The sequence below is a fragment of the Barbus barbus genome (genome assembly GCF_936440315.1).
Source record: "Barbus barbus genome assembly, chromosome: 23".
NCBI classification, from domain to species: domain Eukaryota; kingdom Metazoa; phylum Chordata; class Actinopteri; order Cypriniformes; family Cyprinidae; genus Barbus; species Barbus barbus.
The window spans coordinates 3974194-3997354 of NC_136751.1; the positions used below are offsets into that span (position 1 = coordinate 3974194).

General features: G+C 36.5%; 1 protein-coding gene across 1 annotated transcript; it reads left to right on the forward strand.

Moving 5' to 3' along the window:
* Positions 1–6900: 6900 nt before the first annotated feature.
* Positions 6901–22180, forward strand: LOC306842921 (Wilms tumor protein homolog; the record flags this gene model as incomplete). The annotated part of the gene is made up of 9 exons (XM_079374121.1): positions 6901–7279; positions 8684–8806; positions 9924–10014; positions 17220–17300; positions 18534–18639; positions 19581–19725; positions 21463–21552; positions 21857–21949; positions 22059–22180. 9 exons carry the CDS (start codon positions 6901–6903, stop codon positions 22178–22180), a joined length of 1230 nt encoding a protein of 409 aa, XP_079230247.1.
* Positions 22181–23161: the final 981 nt, after the last annotated feature.

Here is a 23161-nt window from a genome sequence, read left to right on the forward strand (position 1 = left end):
TACAGAAGGCAATCGATCCATTATTCAGCTCAAATCAATTCAATGTTGATTCAATTCAGTTCAATAACAGTGTCAGTTCTATTTTTTCAAATACTTTGGCTTTTCCACTTGATTAAAGGGACAGTTCACCCCAAAATCTTGTCATCATTTACTTACCCTCAAGTATTTCCAAGCAGACACTTTTTTTTCCAAAGCAACAAATAATTGTCATTTTCCTGGACGTATTAAATGAAGTCAATGTCATCTATTCTGCTATACTGTAAGAATTGTGACATTGTTATTCAATCAATTGACCTCTTACCTTTCACTGGCCTCTGCTGTCAACTGGTACATCACTATTATTCCCAAGAGCTCCAGTAAGTGAAATTAAGCAATAAAATAGGAGAGGCCGTATTACATGGTGAATATTGTCACAGTTCCACTTCAGCTGGCACGTTTTTCATGTTACAGCACATACTTAAGTGCTATTATAAAAACAAAACAAAAACACTTTAAGGGACAGTTCAGCCAAAAATGAATATTCTGTTATTAATTACTCACCCTCATGTCATTTCAAACCCGTAAGACCTTCATTCATCTTCGGAACACAAATTAGGATATTTTTAATGAAATCTATGAGTTTTCTTTCCCTGCATATAGACAGCAACGCAACTGACACATTCAAGGCCCAGAACGGTTAGTAAGGACATCGTTAAAATATCCATGTGACATCAGTGGTTCAACCGTAATGTTACTAATGTTAAGAATACTTTTTGTGCACAATGAAAACAAAAATAATGACTTCATTCAATGGTTTGTTCTCTTCCGTGTCAGTCGATGCGCATTCATGACAGTCAGCAGCACCTTACTGTCAGGGAGTCTCTGTCACCTGTCACCAGTCACGACACTCACCTGATCACAATCACCTTATTACTGATCATCTGCACACCTTCAAGAACACGCTCCTCCCAGTCGATCATCGTCTGGTCTACCGTTCATACCCTGAGCTATACCAGACTCTCTTGTGATACTTACCTGTGTTTACTCACCGCAGATGCTCCTGTTCTCACCGATCCAGTTCTCCTCCGCTCCTGATTCTCTACGATCCTTCTACGGCCAAGGAGAAACCTATTACCACAAGCCAAACAAGTTGGAAACTAATCTCGTTCGGAACGTCAATTATTAAACTAATTCAATTTAGCTAAAGCAGCTCTAAGGCAATAGTATCATTAATCAGCTCAATTTAGTAAATATGATGCAGTTCAGTAACAGTCTCGATGTTGCAAAGTTAATCAATTGTATATATATATATATATATATATATATATATATATATATATATATGTGTGTGTGTGTATATATTAGTGCTGTCAATCGATTAAAAAATTTAATCGTGTTAATCACAGTCATGGACTGTGATTCATTGCAAATTTGAAATATTAGGATTGATCTGTAAATGTGTTGAAATAAAGGAATGCATGACAAACTAGTTTAAGGAAACCTAACCTTTCACATCTCCGCCAGGTATGAGACATAATCCTTATTCTTTTGCTTTAATTCAGCCATTATCAGCCTTTATACTGACAATAAAACGTTAACCAAGCCACATCGTTTCAATCCCAGTACACATTTACCCAACTATTATCAAAGGTATTTCTAAATAAATACAACAAAACACTGTTACCAGTGTTTACTGGTAACATATAACACACACACACACACACACACATATATATATATATATATATATATATATATATATAAAATCAGCTTCAGTTCAGAAACACTCTGGGTGGATGGTCAGTCCATCACAGTGTAACTTTAATAAGGTTGCTGAATGAATTGTATACAAATGCAATGTGAAATCTGGTTTCTGGTCTTCATGCCTCCAGTGAGGAATTCCCCCAATATATTTGGCTGTTATAAAGTAGATGATGCATGAATTAAGGAATTGCCTCTGCTGGACTCTGTCTCACTCATACACCTCCAGAGTTCTCAGCAATCAGAGGTCAGAGATGTTATTTACTTTTTCAGACCAGCACTCCAGATGTCCACGGGTGAAGAGGTAAAGAAGGGGTGATGGCTACTGGACTGAATCTTCTTCAAAAGACCACCATCATCACTTTGTCACTCTTCTCTGGGACTGAACCTAAGCCCAAAACAAATTGAGACATATCCCTAGTAATTGTTCTGGGAGACTGTGGAGCATTTCAGTTGGAGATCAGGACCTTTGAGACCAGCTGCAACTGAAAAAACTGTTATGTTGAAGTCGTTGTGAAAAGGAAGTTAAGAGAGTCTTTTCTTCCCTATTGTGACGTATATCTGAGTGAAATGGCTTATTGAACTAGAAAAAAATCAACCTGGTCTCATAAAAATACGTACCTCTGGGTACCTTTCTGCAAGACCGTTTTTACGTACGTTGCACATTTTGCCACAGTTTCAAAGAGAAATGTCCACTGAGTGGCACTAAAACACGGGTTCAGTACGTAAACCCTGGCACATTTTTATTACGTTGATATAGGTACGTATTGCTCTGTTTTTATTACGTTGCTTCAGGTTAGGGCTGGACAGTAATTCAATATCAATATGTATTGCGATATACTTTTTTTCAATAACGGTGATATGATTTTTAAACACATTTAAATATTTCGATATACATTGATTTATTTGTGGCGTTTGACTTTGAATAAACATGAGCACTACACGTTTCAAAATCAAAACGCGGCACGGGTGTTTTATATGAATGTATCTCTGAAGGGAACCGACTGTCTTCAGAAAAGTTTCGATGACATTTTCATTTGATCTGATAAAGTCTCGTTCATGAGCGGAGCTGCTTTGATTACAGCCATTACTGTGGAAACCGCTAGTGCTGCTGCTCTCACAGCGCCTCCTGCTGGCAGACAATCAGATTGCATTTTCAAGAATAAGCCCGTCTTAAGCAACATGCTTTTGTTGTTGCTCAATTTTTTTTGTTTTGTTTTCTGCAGCAACTCAGAGCACTATTCATACTCTTTATCCTGGCTGAAGCACATTTGTTTCAATCTATAAGAGCATTCAGCCTACACTACCAGTCAAAAGTTTTTGAACAATACGGTTTTAAGATTTTTTTTTTTTGTATTTGTTTTTTTTTTTTAAGAATTCTCATCTGTTCACCAAGCCTGCATTTATTTGATCCAAAGTACAGCAAAAACAGTAAATATTTAAAAATATTTTAACTTTTCTGTTTGAATATTTTAAAATGTAATTTATTCCTGTAATCAATGCTAAATTTTCAGCATCATTACTCCCGTCTTCAGTGTCACATGATCCATCAGAAATCACTCTAATATGCTGATTTGGTGATGATCAATATTTAAAACAGTTGAGTACATATTTTCCAGGATTCTTTGAATAGAAAGACCCAAAGATCAGCATTTATCTGAAAAAATATATTTTGTTACATTTATACACTTCCATTCAAAACCTTGGAGTCAGTATAATTTTTTTATTTTTATTTTTTGGAAAGAAATGATAGAAATTAATACTTTTATTTAGCAAGGATACTTTTAAATTGATCAAAAGTGATTGATAAAGACATTTATAATGTTACAAAAGATTTGTATTTCAGATGAATGCTGTTTTTCTGAACTTTCTATTCATCAAAGAAACCTGAAAATTTCTACTTGAGCAGAATTATTTATGTTTTTTGAGCAGTATATTAGAATGATTTCTCATGTGACTGGAGTAATGATGCTAAAAATTCAGCTTTGAAATCGCAGGAATAAATTATATTTTAAAATAGAAAACAGTTATTTTAAATGGCAAAAATATTTTTTCGTCTTTTCTGTGTTTTGGATCAAATAAATGCAGGCTTGGTGAGCAGAAGAGAATTCTTTAAAAACATAAAAAATCATACGGTTCAAAAACATTTGACCAGTAATGCATGTTAGACTATAGTTTGAAGTTAAAGATATTTGATCTGATATTTGAACTGTTTTGTCGAACCGTAGTTACACAGGATTCAAACCGGAGCTCCTTTCCTCTCAAGTACGTCTCGTACTTCGTGAGCTACCCGACAAACCTACTGTCTATGATGTCATAGATATGAAGTAGGGGTGGGCGATATGGCAAAAATATCATATCACGATTTTTTTTTTTTAGAAATATCACGATTTCACGATTTTATCACGATTCTTTGTCATATTGGTTTTAATATTTTGTCTGAGCAGTACAGCCAAAATAATTTCCCTGTTATAAAGACAAAGCTATAAAAAAATATAAAAAAGAATGGTGGCTATTTAGGCCATCTTTATCTTATATTTGTTATTAACAAATAAGAACAAAGATGCACATTACAAATACACATAATATACAAATAAAACAAACAGTGCTTTATTTTCAGCTCAAAAATATTTTCCTATTTAAAACTTGATTCTTCTGTAGTTACATCGTGTACTAAGACCGACGGAAAATGAAAAGTCGATTTTCTAGGCCGATATGGCTAGGAACTATACTCTCATTCCAGCATAATAATCAAGGAACTTTGCTGCTGTACCATGGGTGCAGCAGCGCAATGATATTATGCAGCGCCTGAAAGTAGTCCCCAGCTATATCATAACTAGTTACCTAGCTGGGCACTACTTTCAGGCGCTGCGTAATATCATACCTGCGTGTCCGTTTCTCTCAACTGTTTACTTTCATTTTAGACATAACCAACAAGTCTACATGTAAATCTTGTGTGTTTTGACAGTATTAGCTCAAAAGATAACTTAGTTGAGTAATCAGGCGCAGAATGAAAAGCTTAACCGGCCAAGGCTTTAAAACACACGCAAATAATGTACTTTTGTGATTGTGAATAAGTGCAGTGTTTGGAGAGTGTAACTACCGCTGAGTTAACACTAAAGTGAATGTATGTGGTGTTGTACAGTACATTGATACGGCGGCGATAGAACTGTGATAGAATGTGGGCTGTAGCACGATACTACGATATTTCTTCAAAAGCAGATCGTGGAGACATTTTTATCGTCTATTATCAAAAATCATCATATCGCACACCCCTAATATGAAGCTGGATATGTGTGATGCTAACATACAAAAGCATCAGTTTTCAAATCTCCCAGTGTATTAATATTGTTTTGAAGTCATAACATGATATTCTTCAAGTGCGAAAATTACATACGCTTTATTAATCGAAACTGTAAATTTGTGTGAAAAGGAATAAAAGGCGCCAGAGTTTTACTGCCTCTAGTGTTCATTTCTTTTGGAAACTGCAGTGACATTATTGGTACGTATTTCGCGTCTAGCTAAAAAGTGCCCCAGGTACGTTTATTCCATGAGACCAGGTAGGAAAAAATATATGCCCTTGTGCCGGTGAACAAGTCATAAGAGATGTCTGCAAGAGGGAGGGGAGGTCATTTTGATTAAAGATAACGAGGGCATATTAATAAAAAAAATGTGCAAGTATAACTAATTATGTCCGTTTTGATTTAATTGTGGTTTTAAAGCAACAGTATGAGTATTTTCGCCATGTTGGAGCCCCCTACAGTTAAGCGAGTGGAAGTCACTTTCGTAATTCCAGTGAATCGCTGTACAAGCGCATTTGTTGCTGCCGTAAAGCAATCCTTCCTTTTCGCAGAATTTCGTACCCGTTTGCCAAACCTACATACAGTACTTGCAGAACAGATGTTTGAGAGACACGAGTAAAAGTAAGAACAGCAATGCGCTTAATTAGAAATCAGTGTACCACCAGAATGAGACCAGATTTTTTTTTCACGTATAAGTGCCATAAAAGCCACCAAGTTTTGTACCATTACAGTGCAGCTACAATTTTTAAAAATTCAAAATGTAAAACTCTCCAGTCAGAAGTGACCGAATACTGCAGCAGGGTTAAATGTTTAAATGTCATAGAGTCAGCATCAAGTTTTTACTAACAAAATTAAAAATGCCCCTTTTGCCTTTCATTCACATATTTTTTCAAACAGGCAACAGACGGTGCTTGTATTTCACAACAGTGTTTCCCAATGCACATCCATCAGCTTAATTGAATCTTCACTCTGACAACACAAATCCCTAAGATAGCACTCATTTATACTTCCCCACAGAGAACACAGTGTCAACACTTCAGTTAGAGACCCTTATCTGCATTCATTTCAGTACACTCTAAACATATAATGCACGTACATTTGAGATCCAAAGGAAAGGCAAATGGTGAAATGAGTGGGCTTATACACACTTAAAATTAAAAGTTCAAAAAGGGTGCTTTCACAGCGTTGCCAATAGAAGAACCATTTTTGGTTCCCCAAGGAACCTTTCAATGAACAGTTCTTGAAAGATAATTTTTTTTTCCACTATGAAGAACATTTTGTGCAATGGACGTTTCCATGGATGTTAAAGGTTCTTCATGAAATCATCAATGCCAATAAAGAACCTTTATTTATATATTTATACTTTTAGAACTTTAATAAAATAAACATTTGAGTGAAATAAGTAAGTTCTTTGAGGAACATCATTTACACAATTAGGTTTCCTGCTAACTAAACAACAAACAAACACCCACACTCTCCCACCCACACACTCATATTCATGCACAGACATCCAGGCATTACTCAAAAGAGGACTGAAAGTGCTGTTCAAGTAAAAGATGAGTAAGGTACAGAAGAAGTGGCTTTTTTCACAACCCCTAGCTCTGACTCCTCCTCTGGAGATGGTGGGGTGGTTTTAAGAGCTGACAGACCCAGACAAATGTACACGTTACTCCATGCGTTCCTCCAAACACATTTCCCATCTCAGAAGCAGATAAACGTGCATTCTGCTGGACTGCTAGGACCTCTTCAAGATCTTTTCTTTGAGATTTTAAGATTTATTCCTGTAGCTTTGAGCGCAGGTTCTTGCAATCTAGTCTGCAGATATTCAAGGCTGTTGCAACAAAGAAAATCCTCCTAAATGCTGACAGAGACGTGTGGCCTGATGGGATCGGACGTCAGAGACCTGAGCACCCTGCTTCCAGCGGTCCCGAACGCAAACTGTTCGCTGCCCGTCGGCGGAGCTCCGCAGTGGGGACCGATGCTGGACTTTCACCCTGCCTCCCCGTACGGATCTCTTCCCTCCCACTCCTTCGTTAAACAGGAGCCGGGCTGGGGGCCCACAGACCCCCACGAGGATCCGCACTGTGGTCTGGGGGCCTTCACCGTGCACTTCTCGGGGCATGTCGCGGGGATGCATGGGGCGTTTGCTGATTCTCCGTCCAGCCAGAGCAGGATGTTCTCCAGCGGGCCTTATCTACCAAGCTGCATGGACAGCCCTCCTGCCCCACGCAACCAGGGTGAGGACAGCCGTTCGTGGTTCACAGGCTCTCTGTCATGAGCCACAGAATCGGTTTGTCTCTGCTGTTGGTGTCATGAAACTTCAGAGTTAACATGAGATGTTTGAGGTTTTGCATTAAGCTGATGTTTACTGCGCTGTTGATGCCAAATTACTTATAGAGGATTTCTTGTCATTCTCAAATTATTACTTCTGAAAAGTACATTAATTATGCATTTGAAATAAATGTTATATAAATAATTTTTTTTTTTTATATTTTATTATAAATATAATAATAATAAATGTAAATATACAATAAATGAAATTATTCAAATAATAATTATTTTAATTCTTAAGTTATTTTAATCCTCACCATCATATTCACAGTTAAACATGCATTTATTATTAAATGATTTGCAGAGTATCAGTAGTTTATTTTATTCACAAACAGATTCACAAAGACATACAGAAGTGACATATCTTTGAATATGATTCATACAGCATCTGATAACCAAGGAAAATAAAATACACTTTTTGATTTGAACGTAAAAAATACAGCCTTCTATTCAGCCGACTTGAGATGCTTTAATGAAATGGAATTCTGCATAAAGGCTTTTATATCTGCTGCGTCAGCTTTGATAGACGTCCTGGATCTAGAAGGGCACTTCTGACCTCTTTAAGACATTTGGAAAGCAAAATATTGATGCTCTCACAGCTGATGTTCTAAACGAAACTAGATTAAAATGATTCTTAAACAATTAAAGTAGTATTTTACATTAAACCAACCAAATAAACATTACAAACTTTTTGGAGATAATGTGTTCATAAAAAAAAAAAAAGTCTTAAAAATTTAGAAACATGAAATGCCATTTTCTGTAGTGTTGCAGCTCAATGGCTTATTAAGATTGGACTTTTTTCATTTATTTCATGCAACAATTATTACACATGCAAAATAAGTTTAACACAGTTTCTCTCTCTGAAATCTAATATTCACTTTTTCTTTGAGTTGACTTAAAGCACTGTGTGAACATCTTGAAGAGCTTCTCATATCTACTTCTGCAATTTATCATTAGATTAACTTTAGGAAAAGTCACTTGCATGATTAATTGCATAAGCTTATTGGTCTCAAGCGGGTTTACACACCAGATGAATTATAAGTCTGCTGGAGAGGGATTTATATTTAATACATTTTGTCAGGAGTATTAGTGGAACCTTTTCTATGTTTATATTAAGTAATATTCAAATGAATACTTGCATTAGAAGACTTTTATTTAGTCATTTTTCACACTTGTAAACAAAGAACAATGGACAATTCTTCAACAGGAGGAATAAAGTCAGCTGAGATGTGTTCAGTGAGAAAAGGTGGATTTCACTGAGAACAAAAACACTAACTGGTTCTCTGTTTTTCTTTGTCTCTTTCTCTCAGGTTATGGTACAGTAGCATTAGATGGAGCTCCCAGCTACGGACACACACCTGCTCACCACACTCCACCATTCCCCAACAATACCTTCAAACACGAGGACCCCATGTCTCCCCAAAGCACCATGGGTAAGGAAAATATATTCTCAGTGTGGCATAGAAAGCAGTAAATGCCTTTGAATAAATTATGATGCAAAAGTTAACCATTTGCAGGTTGATTTCCATGTACAGTGTAAATACAGTTTGTTTGAGCATCTGACACAGAAACACTGATTCAGCCAATGGGGTGAGCCTGTAGGCGGAGTTACGAATATCAGGCACTTCCCCTTTAAATGCTTTTTGCACTCCCTTGTGAAAATGAAGTGCGCTGAATAGTATCGATTGTGCACTTGTAGTGTACTTCAAATCCTATACTCTTAAGTACAGTATATAAAAAATTATACTTGCAGATAATACAATATTGATTAAATAAAAATCCAAATGGGCTTGGTGGGTTAAAAAGCATTCTTCCATTCAACTAATTCCAATAATATAAATTTAAACTATAATACATTTTAATTTAATTGTAAATATCATGCAATTAAGTGTCCAAAAATTGTCAGTATATTCTTTCAAAGTGTATTATTACCAAAATAAGATCTCTTTTCAAAATTATGCTAAAGTGTACTTCTTTTTCACAAGGGCTGTGTAGGATAGAGTGAATTTGAGCGTATAGTATGACAAATAAGACGTATCGCTATCTGGAGATCACTGTATCCGCACGGATCATTTTGAGGTTAAGTGTCAGATGGAGTTTTAATGTCAGGGCATATTTTTTCCCCTCTTGCTCTCATTTTTACCTCTTTGTCTCCTTCCTCAAACACTGTATGCAACAGTTTCTAAGTTCATTAAGCATAAATTATGTTGCCATAAATTACTGCCACTCTTTTTCGGGCAGCTGAGAGGAGGAAGCAGAATTGTGGATGTGGATAAAAATGTTTAGTGCTGCAGAGGGACTGATTCCCTGTCTATTGCCCTAAGAAACTCTGCTGACTGCTTTATGGTCTTAGTGAGCCCTGCACTGTTTGGATAACCGCAGTAAAGATGAGGCCACACTCTCTGTTAGCTCTACTGTAAAACGCTTTGTTTCACTTGTAAACAGGAAAACTGAAGTATGAGGTCTTTGAAGAGGACTTTCTTTCAGATATTGCTGATATCTATGCTCTTTGAGTGTTGTAATATGCACTTTGATTTTGTGAATATGCAGGTGAGCAGCAGTACTCCATCCCACCGCCTGTCTACGGGTGCCACAGTCCTCATGACAATCAGACGCTGCTTTTGAGGAATAGCTTCAACAGGTACCTTCTTTACCATTGATTATACCATTAAACACAGTGTAATAACAGATTTCCTAAGTATGAGTTTTGAAACTTTACTTGAGTTATTATCGAGTTAATTCTTGAGTTAACAAGTCCCAAGGTGTGATTCATCATGCATGACAATGACAACAATAAAAGTGCAATAAACTGCATCATAGAGGAAGCAGCCACGAATTACAAGAAGTTACAAAAATACGCTGAATTGTTTATGCAACTGATGAAATAAAGGGATATTCCTGGATATTATCTAACTACAGCATCTGAGACGTGCCACAGAAAACAATTTCTGCTTGTCCGTCAGTTTGCAAAAACATGCAGGAATCTCAAAGGCATCATGGAGGGTTCAAAAGCAGAGATGTTAGGCTGTATATTGTTTAAATCTGTGATTCTCAAACAGGCGGCCTCAGCAAACGTCCAAGGGGTTCCTCAAGATGACTTATTATTTAAAATACAAATTATTTAAAATAAACAGGCTTTAAATGGGTCATGGAAAGCATTTTCAGATCCGTTATGTTTCTAGAGGTTAGCTTATGAAGTTTCCGTGTATGAAAAAAGGATGATCATTTTCTATCCTCATTTTCTCTCTCTGTCTTTCAGAGAGGCAAGTGAACTTTTTATTGTAGAGTAACCTATAAATATGAAAGACATTTTGATTTTAAATTTCATGTCTCCTTTAATATAGTCTACTAAAAATATATATATATAAATAAAAAAAAAAAAATCCAAATCACCGTTTTTTTTTTTTCCAATTCACCCTTTTGCCTTTAAAGTACCAGGATTCCCATGGATCATGCAAGCTGTTTTCAATATTAGAACTGCATGGCCATGTTATACATTTTTGTAGTTAAGCTCTAAAATATTTTAGAGAGTAGAAACATTAGGTAAAAAAACGGAAAGATCATGGGGCCTTCGAATATTGTTGTGGACAATGGCGTTCTTGCATGGAGTAAAACAAAATTAAGAGAAATGATGTAAATTATTGTTTCAGTGTTATTGTTTTATTATTGGCATTACTGTTCTAGGAGGATATACTTATGGTTATACTTCTGCGTAACCAACATAGTTTCCCTTTCTCATGTCGTATGAAACTTAAATGTTGTACTGGCTTTACGTGATCATGGCAGGAGTTTAAAACTTGGATATATATAAACTGTCTATAGTAAGTTTGATATATATTAACAATATACATAGTTCACATCTTCATGCCTTATAGGCAGTCCTTTACATAAAATCTGCTATCAATAATATAATCCTTTACTTTTCATGCTCTTAAAACCCTCCACCTTCCAGCTCCACCTTTCTAGATCTGCTATGGTATTTATTAGTGCCTATTCAGGAAGCAAGCATTTACATTATTTACTTTTCACGCTCTGAGTCCCTCCACCTCCCACAGCTCCACCTGTCTAGATCTGGTACAGAGTGTTTATTCATGTAGCAGCAGCATATCTTACATGCTCACAGTGGGCCTATTTATTGGCAGTAGACAGTCCATACTGGCTCATCAGCAGCATAGCAGATCTAGTCTCCCAAAGCCCAATCCATTAACATACTAAAACTATTCAGAGAGTTGTTGATATTTGGTTGAAATAATTGCTAAATTGTTTCACAGCGTGTATTTTGTAATGCTTATTCCAGTGCAATGCTTTGCCCATTATATCTCCATTGTATTGTGTCACACTAAATACCGTTTTCACGGTTTAGTTTCTGTGTAATTAACAGCACGTCACATGAACATGAACTTGTATTGAACTCTGACATTTTTTTAAAAAGGCGCATTAATTAGTGCAAGAAGTAAAATATGTATATTGCTGATTTGTGACTTTGCCTTGGCACAGCCCCCTCTGGTTTCTGAGTGTCTGAATTGAGCGTCAGTGAGGCCCATGTCTGGATGGCTCAGATAAATCCTGAGTTGGTCTGCAGTGAGTCTTGCTGTCTGCACAAAGGTTAAGAACTGCACAGCAGCTCTCAGCAGGCCAAAATACACTCACAGTGATCTACTGCCCGTTTCCTCCAAATTCCTCTTCCTTTCTCTGCCTGGCCCTCCCCAGAGACATGAGAGGATGGAGAGAAAGAGTTATGTATTCAAAAGATGAACTTTATTGGGAGGAGAGGAGGGAAAATCATTATATATATATTTTGTGGAAACAATGATATATAAGTAAAGAAGAACAGCATTTATTAAAAAATTTTTTTTTGTAACTAAATATCTTTACTGTCACTTTTGATCAATTTAATGCGTTACTAAATAACATTTGTTTCTTTCGAAACAAATTTTTGAATGGCAGCATACATTTCAAGCATACATCACATGCTTTGTAATATAGCACATGCATAGTATGGACCAACAATTAATTAATGCCGATATTCATTTTAAGATCAAATATTCCTTAAAAGAAAGCTGAAGAAGAGAAATTTAGCTTTTCTTCAGTGACACAGGAATTAGTGTGCATTCTTCAAATACTGCTCTCATGTTGTTTAGAGAAAAGGAGATCGCAGAATCCGAAATAAGGCATCCAGTTTTGATAAGACGAGATCGCAGCATCCGCACTATTGCCCTTGCTGTCTGGAGCTCCGAGTGCTTTTGGAAACCATCAAAAGAAAATACACACACTCAAACAAACTCACTGGTTTGCATCAGCCTGGTACTGTTGCAGTGTGTTCCGGTGACCTCACAAACCTCCATTTCTTGCCAATAAAGTAAGATTAGAGGGGAGCGAAAAGGGAAATTCCACCTTATTTTCACCAGTGTTTGGCCTAGAAATGGTCTCTTGCATTTTGAAACACTGGTATGAGCTATAATGGAAAGAAATCTATTGGAAAGCAATGTGGCAGCCAATCATAAAGTAATAATGAAACACCACCATAAACTTTCTTATTTTCTGATAATTATATTATATTATAATATTATTTAACTTTTATTAACTAAATATTTACAACTACAACAACTATCATTCATCATCATTATTATTGTTAAATGTGACCCTGGACCACAAAACTAGTCATAAGGGTAAATTTTTCCGAAATTGAGATTTATACATCATCCGAAAGCTGAATAAATAAGCTTTCCATTGGTGTATGGTTTGTTACGATAGGACAATATTTGGCCGAGATACAATCTGGAATCTGAGGGTGCAAAAAAATCTAAATATTGAGAAAATCGCCTTTAAAGTTGTCCAAAAGAAGTTCTTAGCAATGCATATTACTAATCAAAAATTAAGTTTTAATATATTTACAGTAGAAAATTAAAAAAATATCTTAATGGAACATGGTCTTTACTTAATATCCTAATGATTTTTGGCATAAAAGCAAAATCAATCATTTTGACCCATGCAATGTGTTTTTGGCTATTGCTACAAATATACCCCAGCGACTTAAGACTGGTTTTGTGCTCCAGGGTCACAAATAATAATAAACAATAGTGTATTTTGGTATGTTTTGTACTGCTAAGAAACTGGCTGACCTTCAAGAATTGCTACTTCAGCCCACAGAAAAGGGACAGACAGCATATGAGTCAAGACCACTTCTCCAAATCCTTCCCACAATACCCAGAAATCTCTGTGACATCACGCTATTACATGACTGTGCCAGTCACTCTTCTCGCCAGCCAGGTCCACGTGAGAGCTAGCTGAGATACAACACTTCACAACATGTGGTGAAACAGAGCGATGTGTGTTTCCACTGTGCCAAACAAGCCTCCAGTTTTGCTGCTTCCTTAGAAAACAGTTATGAATCAGTGGTGATGATTAGAAAGAAACACCAGCACAACACACTGCTGACAAATCTGCACTTCTACTCGGTGTAGGAAGCCCGTTTCCGCCAATGAATAAAAAATAAAACAAGGTAATTGCAACTTTTTATCTCACAATTCTGACTTTTTTTTCTCGCAATTCTGAGATATAAACTCGCAATTCTGACTTTTTTTTCTCGCAATTCTGAGATATAAACTCGCAATTCTGACTTTTTTTTCCCGCAATTCTGATATAAACTCACAATTCTGACTTTTTTTCGCAATTCTGAGATATAAACTCGCAATTCTGACTTTTTCTCGCAATTCTGAGATATAAACTCGCAATTCTGACTTTTTTTTCGCAATTCTAATATAAACTCGCAATTCTGACTTTTTCTCGCAATTCTGAGATAAAAACTCGCAATTCTGACTTTTTTTCGTAATTCTAATATAAACTCGCAATTCTGACTTTTTTTCTCGCAATTGCAAGTTTATATCTCACAACTCTGACTTTCTCACACCATTAAAACACTCTCTGTGTAAGGTTTTGCAGTGCTTTGTTCAATTTGCTATAGATGAACTATATATTGAACTAGATGAATGTTGCGTCCGAATATGATTTTTGAACAAACATAAAAATGACTCATTATTTTCCATTTCTGTGTTTTGCGCTCGCGGTTGGACAGTACCATTACCGCCGGGCAGTGTGCGGGAGGGGTGACGGGGCGCACAGCTTTCAGACACAGCATTCTTCATTTCTTTATAGTTCTGAGGTTGAGGCAGCTTCTATCGCGTTATTTTAAAAACAGCTGTCAAGTCAAAAACATATTATTGTAACACTATTATTGATAGCTCATCGGCAGCTTTATTTCCAGAAATCCATTTATGTGCTGGTACAGCAGAATCTGACTGTCCTTCAAGAGCAGAATACTTCATTCACCAGAACTTTTCTGAGTGACTTCCGAGTAGATGTTGTTACTGATTATACCAAACCAGAACATCACTAGGCCTACTCCGTATACGTCATGCTTTATTTCATCTAGCCATAATAATCCTATAATACTAATAATCCTATAATAGTAGCCTAATTCGTTTTATACTGCAAGTTTAGCATCAACCGAAATACACATGGTTCAGCTATAAATCAATATTTTTTTTTAAAAACAACAGTGTTTTTGAGCAGGGTTGGAACTAAACTCTGCAGGGCTGTGGTCCTCAAGGAACTGAATTTTGCACCCCTGAATTAGATGGCATTTATCTGGAATATAGGCTACCTGTGTTTGGACATTTTCATAAACGTTTTCCAGAATATGCTTCTTTTTTACACTAGTTAAGATAGACTAGTACAAGATTTTACACTAGTTAACAGTCAGAACTGCAACCAGAACGAGAGCAACTTACATTATTATTGTCTATAGCAATGATAATTTAATCACAGAAGTATATACACTCACCTAAAGGATTATTAGGAACACCTGTTCAATTTCTCATTAATGCAATTATCTAATCAACCAATCACATGGCAGTTGCTTCAATGCATTTAGGGGTGTGGTCCTGGTCAAAACAATCTCCTGAACTCCAAACTGAATGTCAGAATGGGAAAGAAAGGTGATTTAAGCAATTTTGAGCGTGGCATGGTTGTTGGTGCCAGATGGGCCGGTCTGAGTATTTCAGAATCTGCTGTTACTGGGATTTTCACGCACAACCATTTCTAGGGTTTACAAAGAATGGTGTGAAAAGGGAAAAACATCCAGTATGCGGCAGTCCTGTGGACGAAAATGCCTTGTTGATGCTAGAGGTCAGAGGAGAATGGGCCGACTGATTCAAGCTGATAGAAGAGGAACTTTGACTGAAATAACCACTCGTTACAATCGAGGTATGCAGCAAAGCATTTGTGAAGTCACAACACGCACAACCTTGAGGTGGATGGGCTACAACAGCAGAAGACCCCACCGGGTACCACTCATCTCCACTACAAATAGGAAAAAGAGGCTACAATTTGCACGAGCTCACCAAAATTGGACGGTTGAAGACTGGAAAAATGTTCCCTGGATGTGCATCCCACAAATCTCCATCAACTGCAAGATGCTATCCTATCAATATGGGCCAACATTTCTAAAGAATGCTTTCAGCACCTTGTTGAATCAATGCCACGTAGAATTAAGGCAGTTCTGAAGGCGAAAGGGGGTCAAACACAGTATTAGTATGGTGTTCCTAATAATCCTTTAGGTGAGTGTATATGAAGAGTTTAGATGCAAAAGCCTCCAAGTTCCATCTGAAATTTTCTTCTAAAATGAGCATTTAAAAAAAACTTAAAATAATAACTAATACTAAATGAATCCTTAATTTATTTACAATTTTCATCTGGGATGTCTTGCTTGGTCGATATCTTACAACATAAATACAGGAGATAAGATAATTCTATAGCAAGAACATAGAGATGAAAGCGCGCTTTATGCGAGAGTGAAGGAAATCCACCTGCATACATTCATATATATCCACTCTCGTGTTACAATAATACGCTCTTTACTTGACAGCTGTTTTTAAAATAACGCGATTGAAGCTGCCTCAAACTCTATAAAGAAATGAAGAATGCTGTGTCTGAAAGCTGTGCGACCTGTCACCCCTCCTGCACACTGCCCGGCGGTAATAGAATAATAAGTCATTTTTACGTTTGTTCAAAAATCATATTCGGACGCAACATTCATTTAGTTCAATAGTCATCTATAGCAAATTGAACAAAGCACTGCAAAGCCTTACGCAGAGAGTGTTTTAATGGTGCGAGAAAGTCAGAGTTGTGAGATATAAACTCGCAATTGCGAGAAAAAAAGTCAGAATTGCGAGTTTATATCTCAGTATTCTGAGAAAAAAAGTCAGAATTGCGAGTTTATATCTCAGTATTCTGAGAAAAAAGTCAAAATTGTGAGTTTATATCTCAGAATTCTGAGAAAAAAGTCAAAATTGTCAGTTTATATCTCAGAATTCTGAGAAAAAAAGTCAAAATTCCGAGTTTATATCTCTGAATTCTGAGAAAAAAGTCAAAATTGTGAGTTTATATCTCAGAATTCTGAGAAAAAAAGTCAGAATTGCGAGTTTATATATCAGTATTCTGAGAAAAAAGTAGAAATTGTGAGTTTATATCTCAGTATTCTGAGAAAAAAGTCAAAATTGTGAGTTTATATCTCGCAATTGTGAGAAAAAAAGTCAGAATTGCAAGATAAAAAGTCGCAATTCCCTTGTTTCATTTTTTATTTAGTGGCGGAAACGGGCTTCCATAGGAGCCAGAAAAATAAAATGCATGAAAAAACATTGACTTTAAAATCAAAATTCTCTTTCTTTCAAATTTCTTTCTGTTTTTTGCTTTTTTTCCCTCCTATTTTTGTCGTTGTATTTCTTGAGAAGCTGAGCAGTTGAAGTGAGGTCACATGACTGTGATTTATCTCTTCTGTCCTGGCAGTGATAATCTCTACCAAATGGCTTCTCAGTTGGAACGTGTTACCTGGAATCCCGTCAGCCCACTGACACCCAGCATAAAGAGGTACAGACTCTCTCATATCAACACGTGTGCCTTAATAATAACCCCACATTATTTGAATTCCTTTCCTCTTTGACTGTTCCCATTTTTTTGCTTCCTTTCCGTTCCGTTCTGTTCCGTTCCTTCCCGTTCCGTTCCGTTCCTTTCCTTCCCTTTCCGTTCCATTCTGCTCATCTCCTCTCTGACTGTTCCCATATTTTTGCTTCCTTTCCTTTCCTTTGCCTTCCCGTCCCGTACTTTACAAAACTTTCCTTTTCTTAAGAAGGACAGAAAGACAGCCTATATTATTTTTACACCCCCTCACTTCTCGTCTTCTCTGCCGTCGTCTGCCCTATTTTAATTAGTGTCTGTTTTGAAGGTAGGCTTCACTGTCCTCTGATGCGACACAGCACTTTGAAACAAAAGTACAGAGTGAAGTAGGAGCATGAATCATGCTGTGGTGACAGCAGAGGAGATAGGAATGGATCCTGCTCAGTCAACCAGTCCAACCCAGATAGAGTGTCTGACCTTGGATGTGTTGAAGGGGCAGTCCAGGCTAGCATGTTTTTGTGTGTGTGAGAGAGACAGAGAGATGTTGAAATGAAGAGATGTAGACAAACTAAAGGGTCCCACAGCATTGTGGGGATTTTGCTTTGTTTTTTAACGATTGAGTGAATGTGAGCTTGTCTATAGACAGATGATTAGGTGACTGGGACGCTGGACAGAATATTTATGCCGCCTGTCCAGATAAAAGATTTGGCATTCACCTTCTTCACCCCCAATGCCATGACAACAGGGTGTTTATCTACTGAAAGGATGAATGGTTGAGCTGTGGGAGGACTGGACCAGCAATGGCTGATTGTGTAGTTTGAGATGTGAAGTGAGTCGGACAAAGAAAAAGCTTTAGAGGTCTTCAGCTCTTCATCCGTTACTGCCCACACTACAAATCCCCCTCCAGACTAACAGTCCCCCTTGCTATCATTTATGACAGTTGAGGCTGTTATTTTTGGATATAACAACATCCTTTTGTTAATAAAGAGGAAAAGCTGATTCCTATATAGCAGAGCTAATAAGACATGTTTAAATCTGTCTTTTCTGAGAATCTTATATAGGTTATAGGGTCATATTTACATGTTTCACTAAGATAATATGTCAGCTCTGTTTGAGCAGTCTCTCTGTTCTCTGTGAGCGGTTTTGTTTTATCTGCCAGTTATGAATAACTGCAGTTATGTGTAACTGCTCTGTCTTTGTGTCCAGTCACAGTGGTGGTTATGAGGCTGAAGCGTCTGCAGGAGCTCCGCTGGTGTACAGCTGCAGCACTCAGTATCACATACACACACATGGTGTGTTCAGAGGAGTACAGGTGGGTGATTGCAAAAAACACACTCCAACACAGAGACAAACTCATACACATCCATTTTACCTGTACACACACACAGATTGGAGTCTCACGATAATATAACCATAGTGCAAGTGCATTGTAATTAAGGGGATAGTTCACCCAAAAATGAAAATTCTGTCATTAATAACTCATCCTCATGTTGTTCAAAACCTTTAAGACCTTCGTTCATCTTCATATTTTTGTAGGAGAAGCCACTAAATATAATAATTTCCATATATAATAAAAGCAGTCATTGCTTTTGGAGGTGGATGTCTGCTGTTTGGGAACGCAGTCATGCAAGACAGTTCTGTGAGACAACTATACAGAAATACTTTGATGACAGACTTTGCTCAGGCATTTAAGAATAACCATAACAACATTTCAGATGCTGTCCCATTGCACAAAGTCTCACGATTCGAGGAACTTTTTTCGCAAAATGCATTTCCATCTCCCGTTATTCGCATTAACCATTTTCACAAAAGTTAAAAACCAGCTCAAGCGAGCATAAAAACTTTCTTGCCAATTAAACAGATTTTTTTTTTTTCCGAAATTTGTCATTTTCATCATTCTTTTCTGATGCGATACTTCAAAATGCGCGTAAAAACAGTCTAAAACTTCTGTCTGTAGTGTTTGTATGGCCTGAATCAACATCCATCAGAGCTTGAGAAAGCTGATCCTGTCCAGAGAATAGTGTGCATGTATGTATGTTTATAACTTTAGTTTAAAGCTATCCTCTAAAGGCTTTTTAAAGCTAAATTGATATTTAACAGGCCACAAGATAAGAGGGTTTGCTCAGCTGCAGAACTCATCTGGAGTTTGGTAACGCAGAAGTTAAAACAAACAAAGGCTCAGAAGTACAGCAGAATTGGCAAATAGAGTTTGTTGATTGCCAATTATTCTGTTTTTATTTTTGTTTTCTCCAGGATGTGCGGAGAGTACCAGGCATCGCTCCTTCCATTAAATCATCAGAGAGCAGTGAGAAACGGCCTTTCATGTGTTCTTACCCCGGCTGCAGTAAGAGATACTTCAAACTGTCCCACCTGCAGATGCACAACAGGAAACACACAGGTGAGACAGATGCCACCATATGCCGATTGTGTGTATATATATATATATATATATATATAAGTTTCCAGTTTCACTTTGGGGTCACAAACAAAACTGCTTTTATAGTCTAGATTGAGATCTTTTTTTCTCTTAAAAAGCTGCAGGTAAGATTTACAGTGTTATGCAACATGCATAACAAAGTTATAAATCATGCGGGAATCTATTTTTTTCAGACCTCAAATAAGAGAAGTTAATGACAGGGAATTAAATTAGAAGATGTGAAAATTTCTCCATCACTCATAAACATAAATTCATGAGATCAGGTCCCTGGACACTTGAATTCCAGCTCTCAGGAATGTCTGACTCTGAGTCTGATAACAACCATTATTCACAACCGTGAATCAACACACACACACACACACACACACACACACACACACACACACACCTAGAAAGGTGGCAACGCTTTTGTACCGTCTCACCTAATCAAAGAAAGAAAAGCTACACCCTGAAGACACTTTACAGTAAACATGAGTCAATGCAGGACAATTATTATTATATGGACAACATTATAAAAATGGGTAATAGCTTCAAGTGTCATTAGGGTTTACACAGTTACATTAAGATTTAATTTGTTTCATATTAACATAAACTAACAATGAAAATACTTCAAAAGCATTTATGAATCTTAGTTAGTGTTCATTTCAACATTTACTAATACATTATTACAATTTTGTAAAAAAAAGTAATATTATTAAACGGACCTGAGCATACTAATGGTAACAAAGATGAATAAAATCTGTAACAATTACACAGCTTGTTGTGAGTTAAAGTTGGTTAATGCATTAATTAACATCAGCTAATGGGGCCTTGTTGTAAATTGTTACCAAAAATGTTTTCATTCACACGAAAACTGATATATTTCTGGTTATTATTACAATTAATTAGAAGACAGAAACTGCATTGTCAATCGCTTTGGATGAAAGCATCTGTTAAATAAAATGTAAATATTCAATGCTGGAAATTTTATATAAAATTCATTTTATTTTTATCACAGAAAACCAACTTTACTTCACTATATTACAATTAAATCCTAATGTAATCATGACAAACTGTATATCATTGGATTTGTAACTATTTTTTGAAATATTTGTTTTATATAAAATAAAAATAGTATAACTTTTTTTACAGTACATTTAAACTTCTATAACTTTTTAATACTTTAATTTTATTAAATGATTTCATTCTGTAATAATCTGCTAATTGTCTTCTTTAAAAAGAGACCAACCTTAGGTCTGTATTCAAAAGCGTTCATGAATTATAATTTAAGTTTGCATAATGCACTTTCTCCTGAATTTTAAAAAATGGGGATGACAGTTAAAGGGTTAAACAATAATAGATCAATATAGGATCTGTGTAACAGGCTGTTGGAGATTTCTCTTGAAGACACGTGTTAATAGCAGTTTACCTCTGTCTGGAGTACTATATCTATATTTTGGAAATAATGTTATCATAGTAAATTATTTTAAATAACTCCTCAGTTGCACAAGAATCACTAGAATTACTAAGAAACATCTGGAGTGAGTAATTTGTGACCTCATGGCATGTACAGTTTTTCTGATAAATCTATGATGTATGACACTCGGAGCATAACAACAAAACAGATGCTCAATTCAAACGGCGTCCCCTTGTGGAGGCTTCATGTTAATGGCAGAGACTCAGTTATGTTCACACACACTGATTTTCTGCCACACACAGGTGAGAAGCCCTACCAGTGCGACTACACAGGCTGCGGCCGCAGGTTTTCCAGATCTGACCAACTCAAGAGACACCAGCGCAGACACACAGGTAAGACACGTCTCTACTCTTCTAAGCACTCCAGGACAGAAAGCAGTTATGTGGCTTTGAGGTCATTAATATTCTACACTCATAACAGTAGCAGGTTCTTTATTGGCACGGATGGTTCCATAAAGAACCTTTAACATCCATGGAACCTTTTGGTTCTTTATAGTGGAAAAAGGTTTTTAGCTTATTTAAATGTTCTTCCTTCCAAAAAAAACCTAAAAATGATTCTAGCTGTCATGAACCCATCACTTGTATAAAGTATGTGAAGCCCACCACTGTCTCTCTGTCTCCTGCTTTGCTCCTGCAGGCGTCAAACCCTTTCAGTGTGAGACATGTCAAAGAAAGTTTTCCCGCTCAGACCATCTTAAGACCCACACTCGGACTCATACAGGTAAAACAAGTGCGTAAGCCTTTTTTTTTTAGACTTCTCAAAAATGTTTTTTTTTGCATATGCACTGATTTGATTACAGTGCACCAATAAAATGTGTTTCCTCTCTGGTGGTTCTCAGGTGAGAAGCCGTTTACGTGCCGCTGGCCCAGCTGTCAGAAGAAGTTCGCCCGCTCAGATGAGCTGGTCAGACATCACAGTATGCATCAGAGAAATGTGAGCAAACTCCAGTCTGCTGTTTGAGACACTGTACATATAAACACACACACACACACACACACTGAAACACTTCTATCAGTCAGTGAGCTGCACTGCTGAATCACAGCATCCCTATAAGAGAGAAAATGGTGCGAATGCATATAAATATGAGTTTTATTGAAGTCTGCCTTATTGTATTTGACATGGAACACTGCTTTTTGCCAAAGAATGTGTCTGCATCATTTTGGGTCATCTCATTTTGTAAATAAGAACTTTTTCCATTTGTAATAGTTATTTTTTACAACGAGTATATGGACAGTTGATTGCACTGGGTATACTTGTATTTTTTTTTTAAATGGCAAGATGTGCTGGGTCACTTTCATTTCTTAATTTGTAAAAAATTGTGAAGGAGTGAAAAACAGGTGGTGTAAAAATCATATGCACTGTAATGCCTTAAGTGACAAGTGTCTTTCTTAAAATGCCTTTTATAATAAACTACATTATAAATTCTCAGGAAATGGATTGTTTTATTATACATGTATAAATGTGTGTGTGTGTATTTATGTATATGTACGAGACACATGAGTGTATATATAGGCCTACATACATGTGTACATATAAAGAGTTTAGTTGCAAAAACAGATAACTGTTTTTATTCATTTTCATAAATCATGTATTAAAAAGTTATGCTGTATTTTTTTAAGTTATTTAATCCAACCAACCCAACTGCAGTTTGATTGATATTACATGGAATGCAGGATAAAAAAGAAAAATCTCTTCAAATATAGATTTATATAATATAAATTGCATACATACTGTACACACCTGTCAGAAATTGTGTATATTTTTCAGTGCACAAAGCCAGCAGTTTAGACATGAATGGCTGTGTATATATAAATATATATACATGCATACATGTAGTTTCTCACAGAAGTGATTACACCCCTCACATTTTTGTAAATATTTTATTCCATCTTTTCATGTGACAACACTGAAGAAATGGCACTTTGCTACGATGTAAAGTAG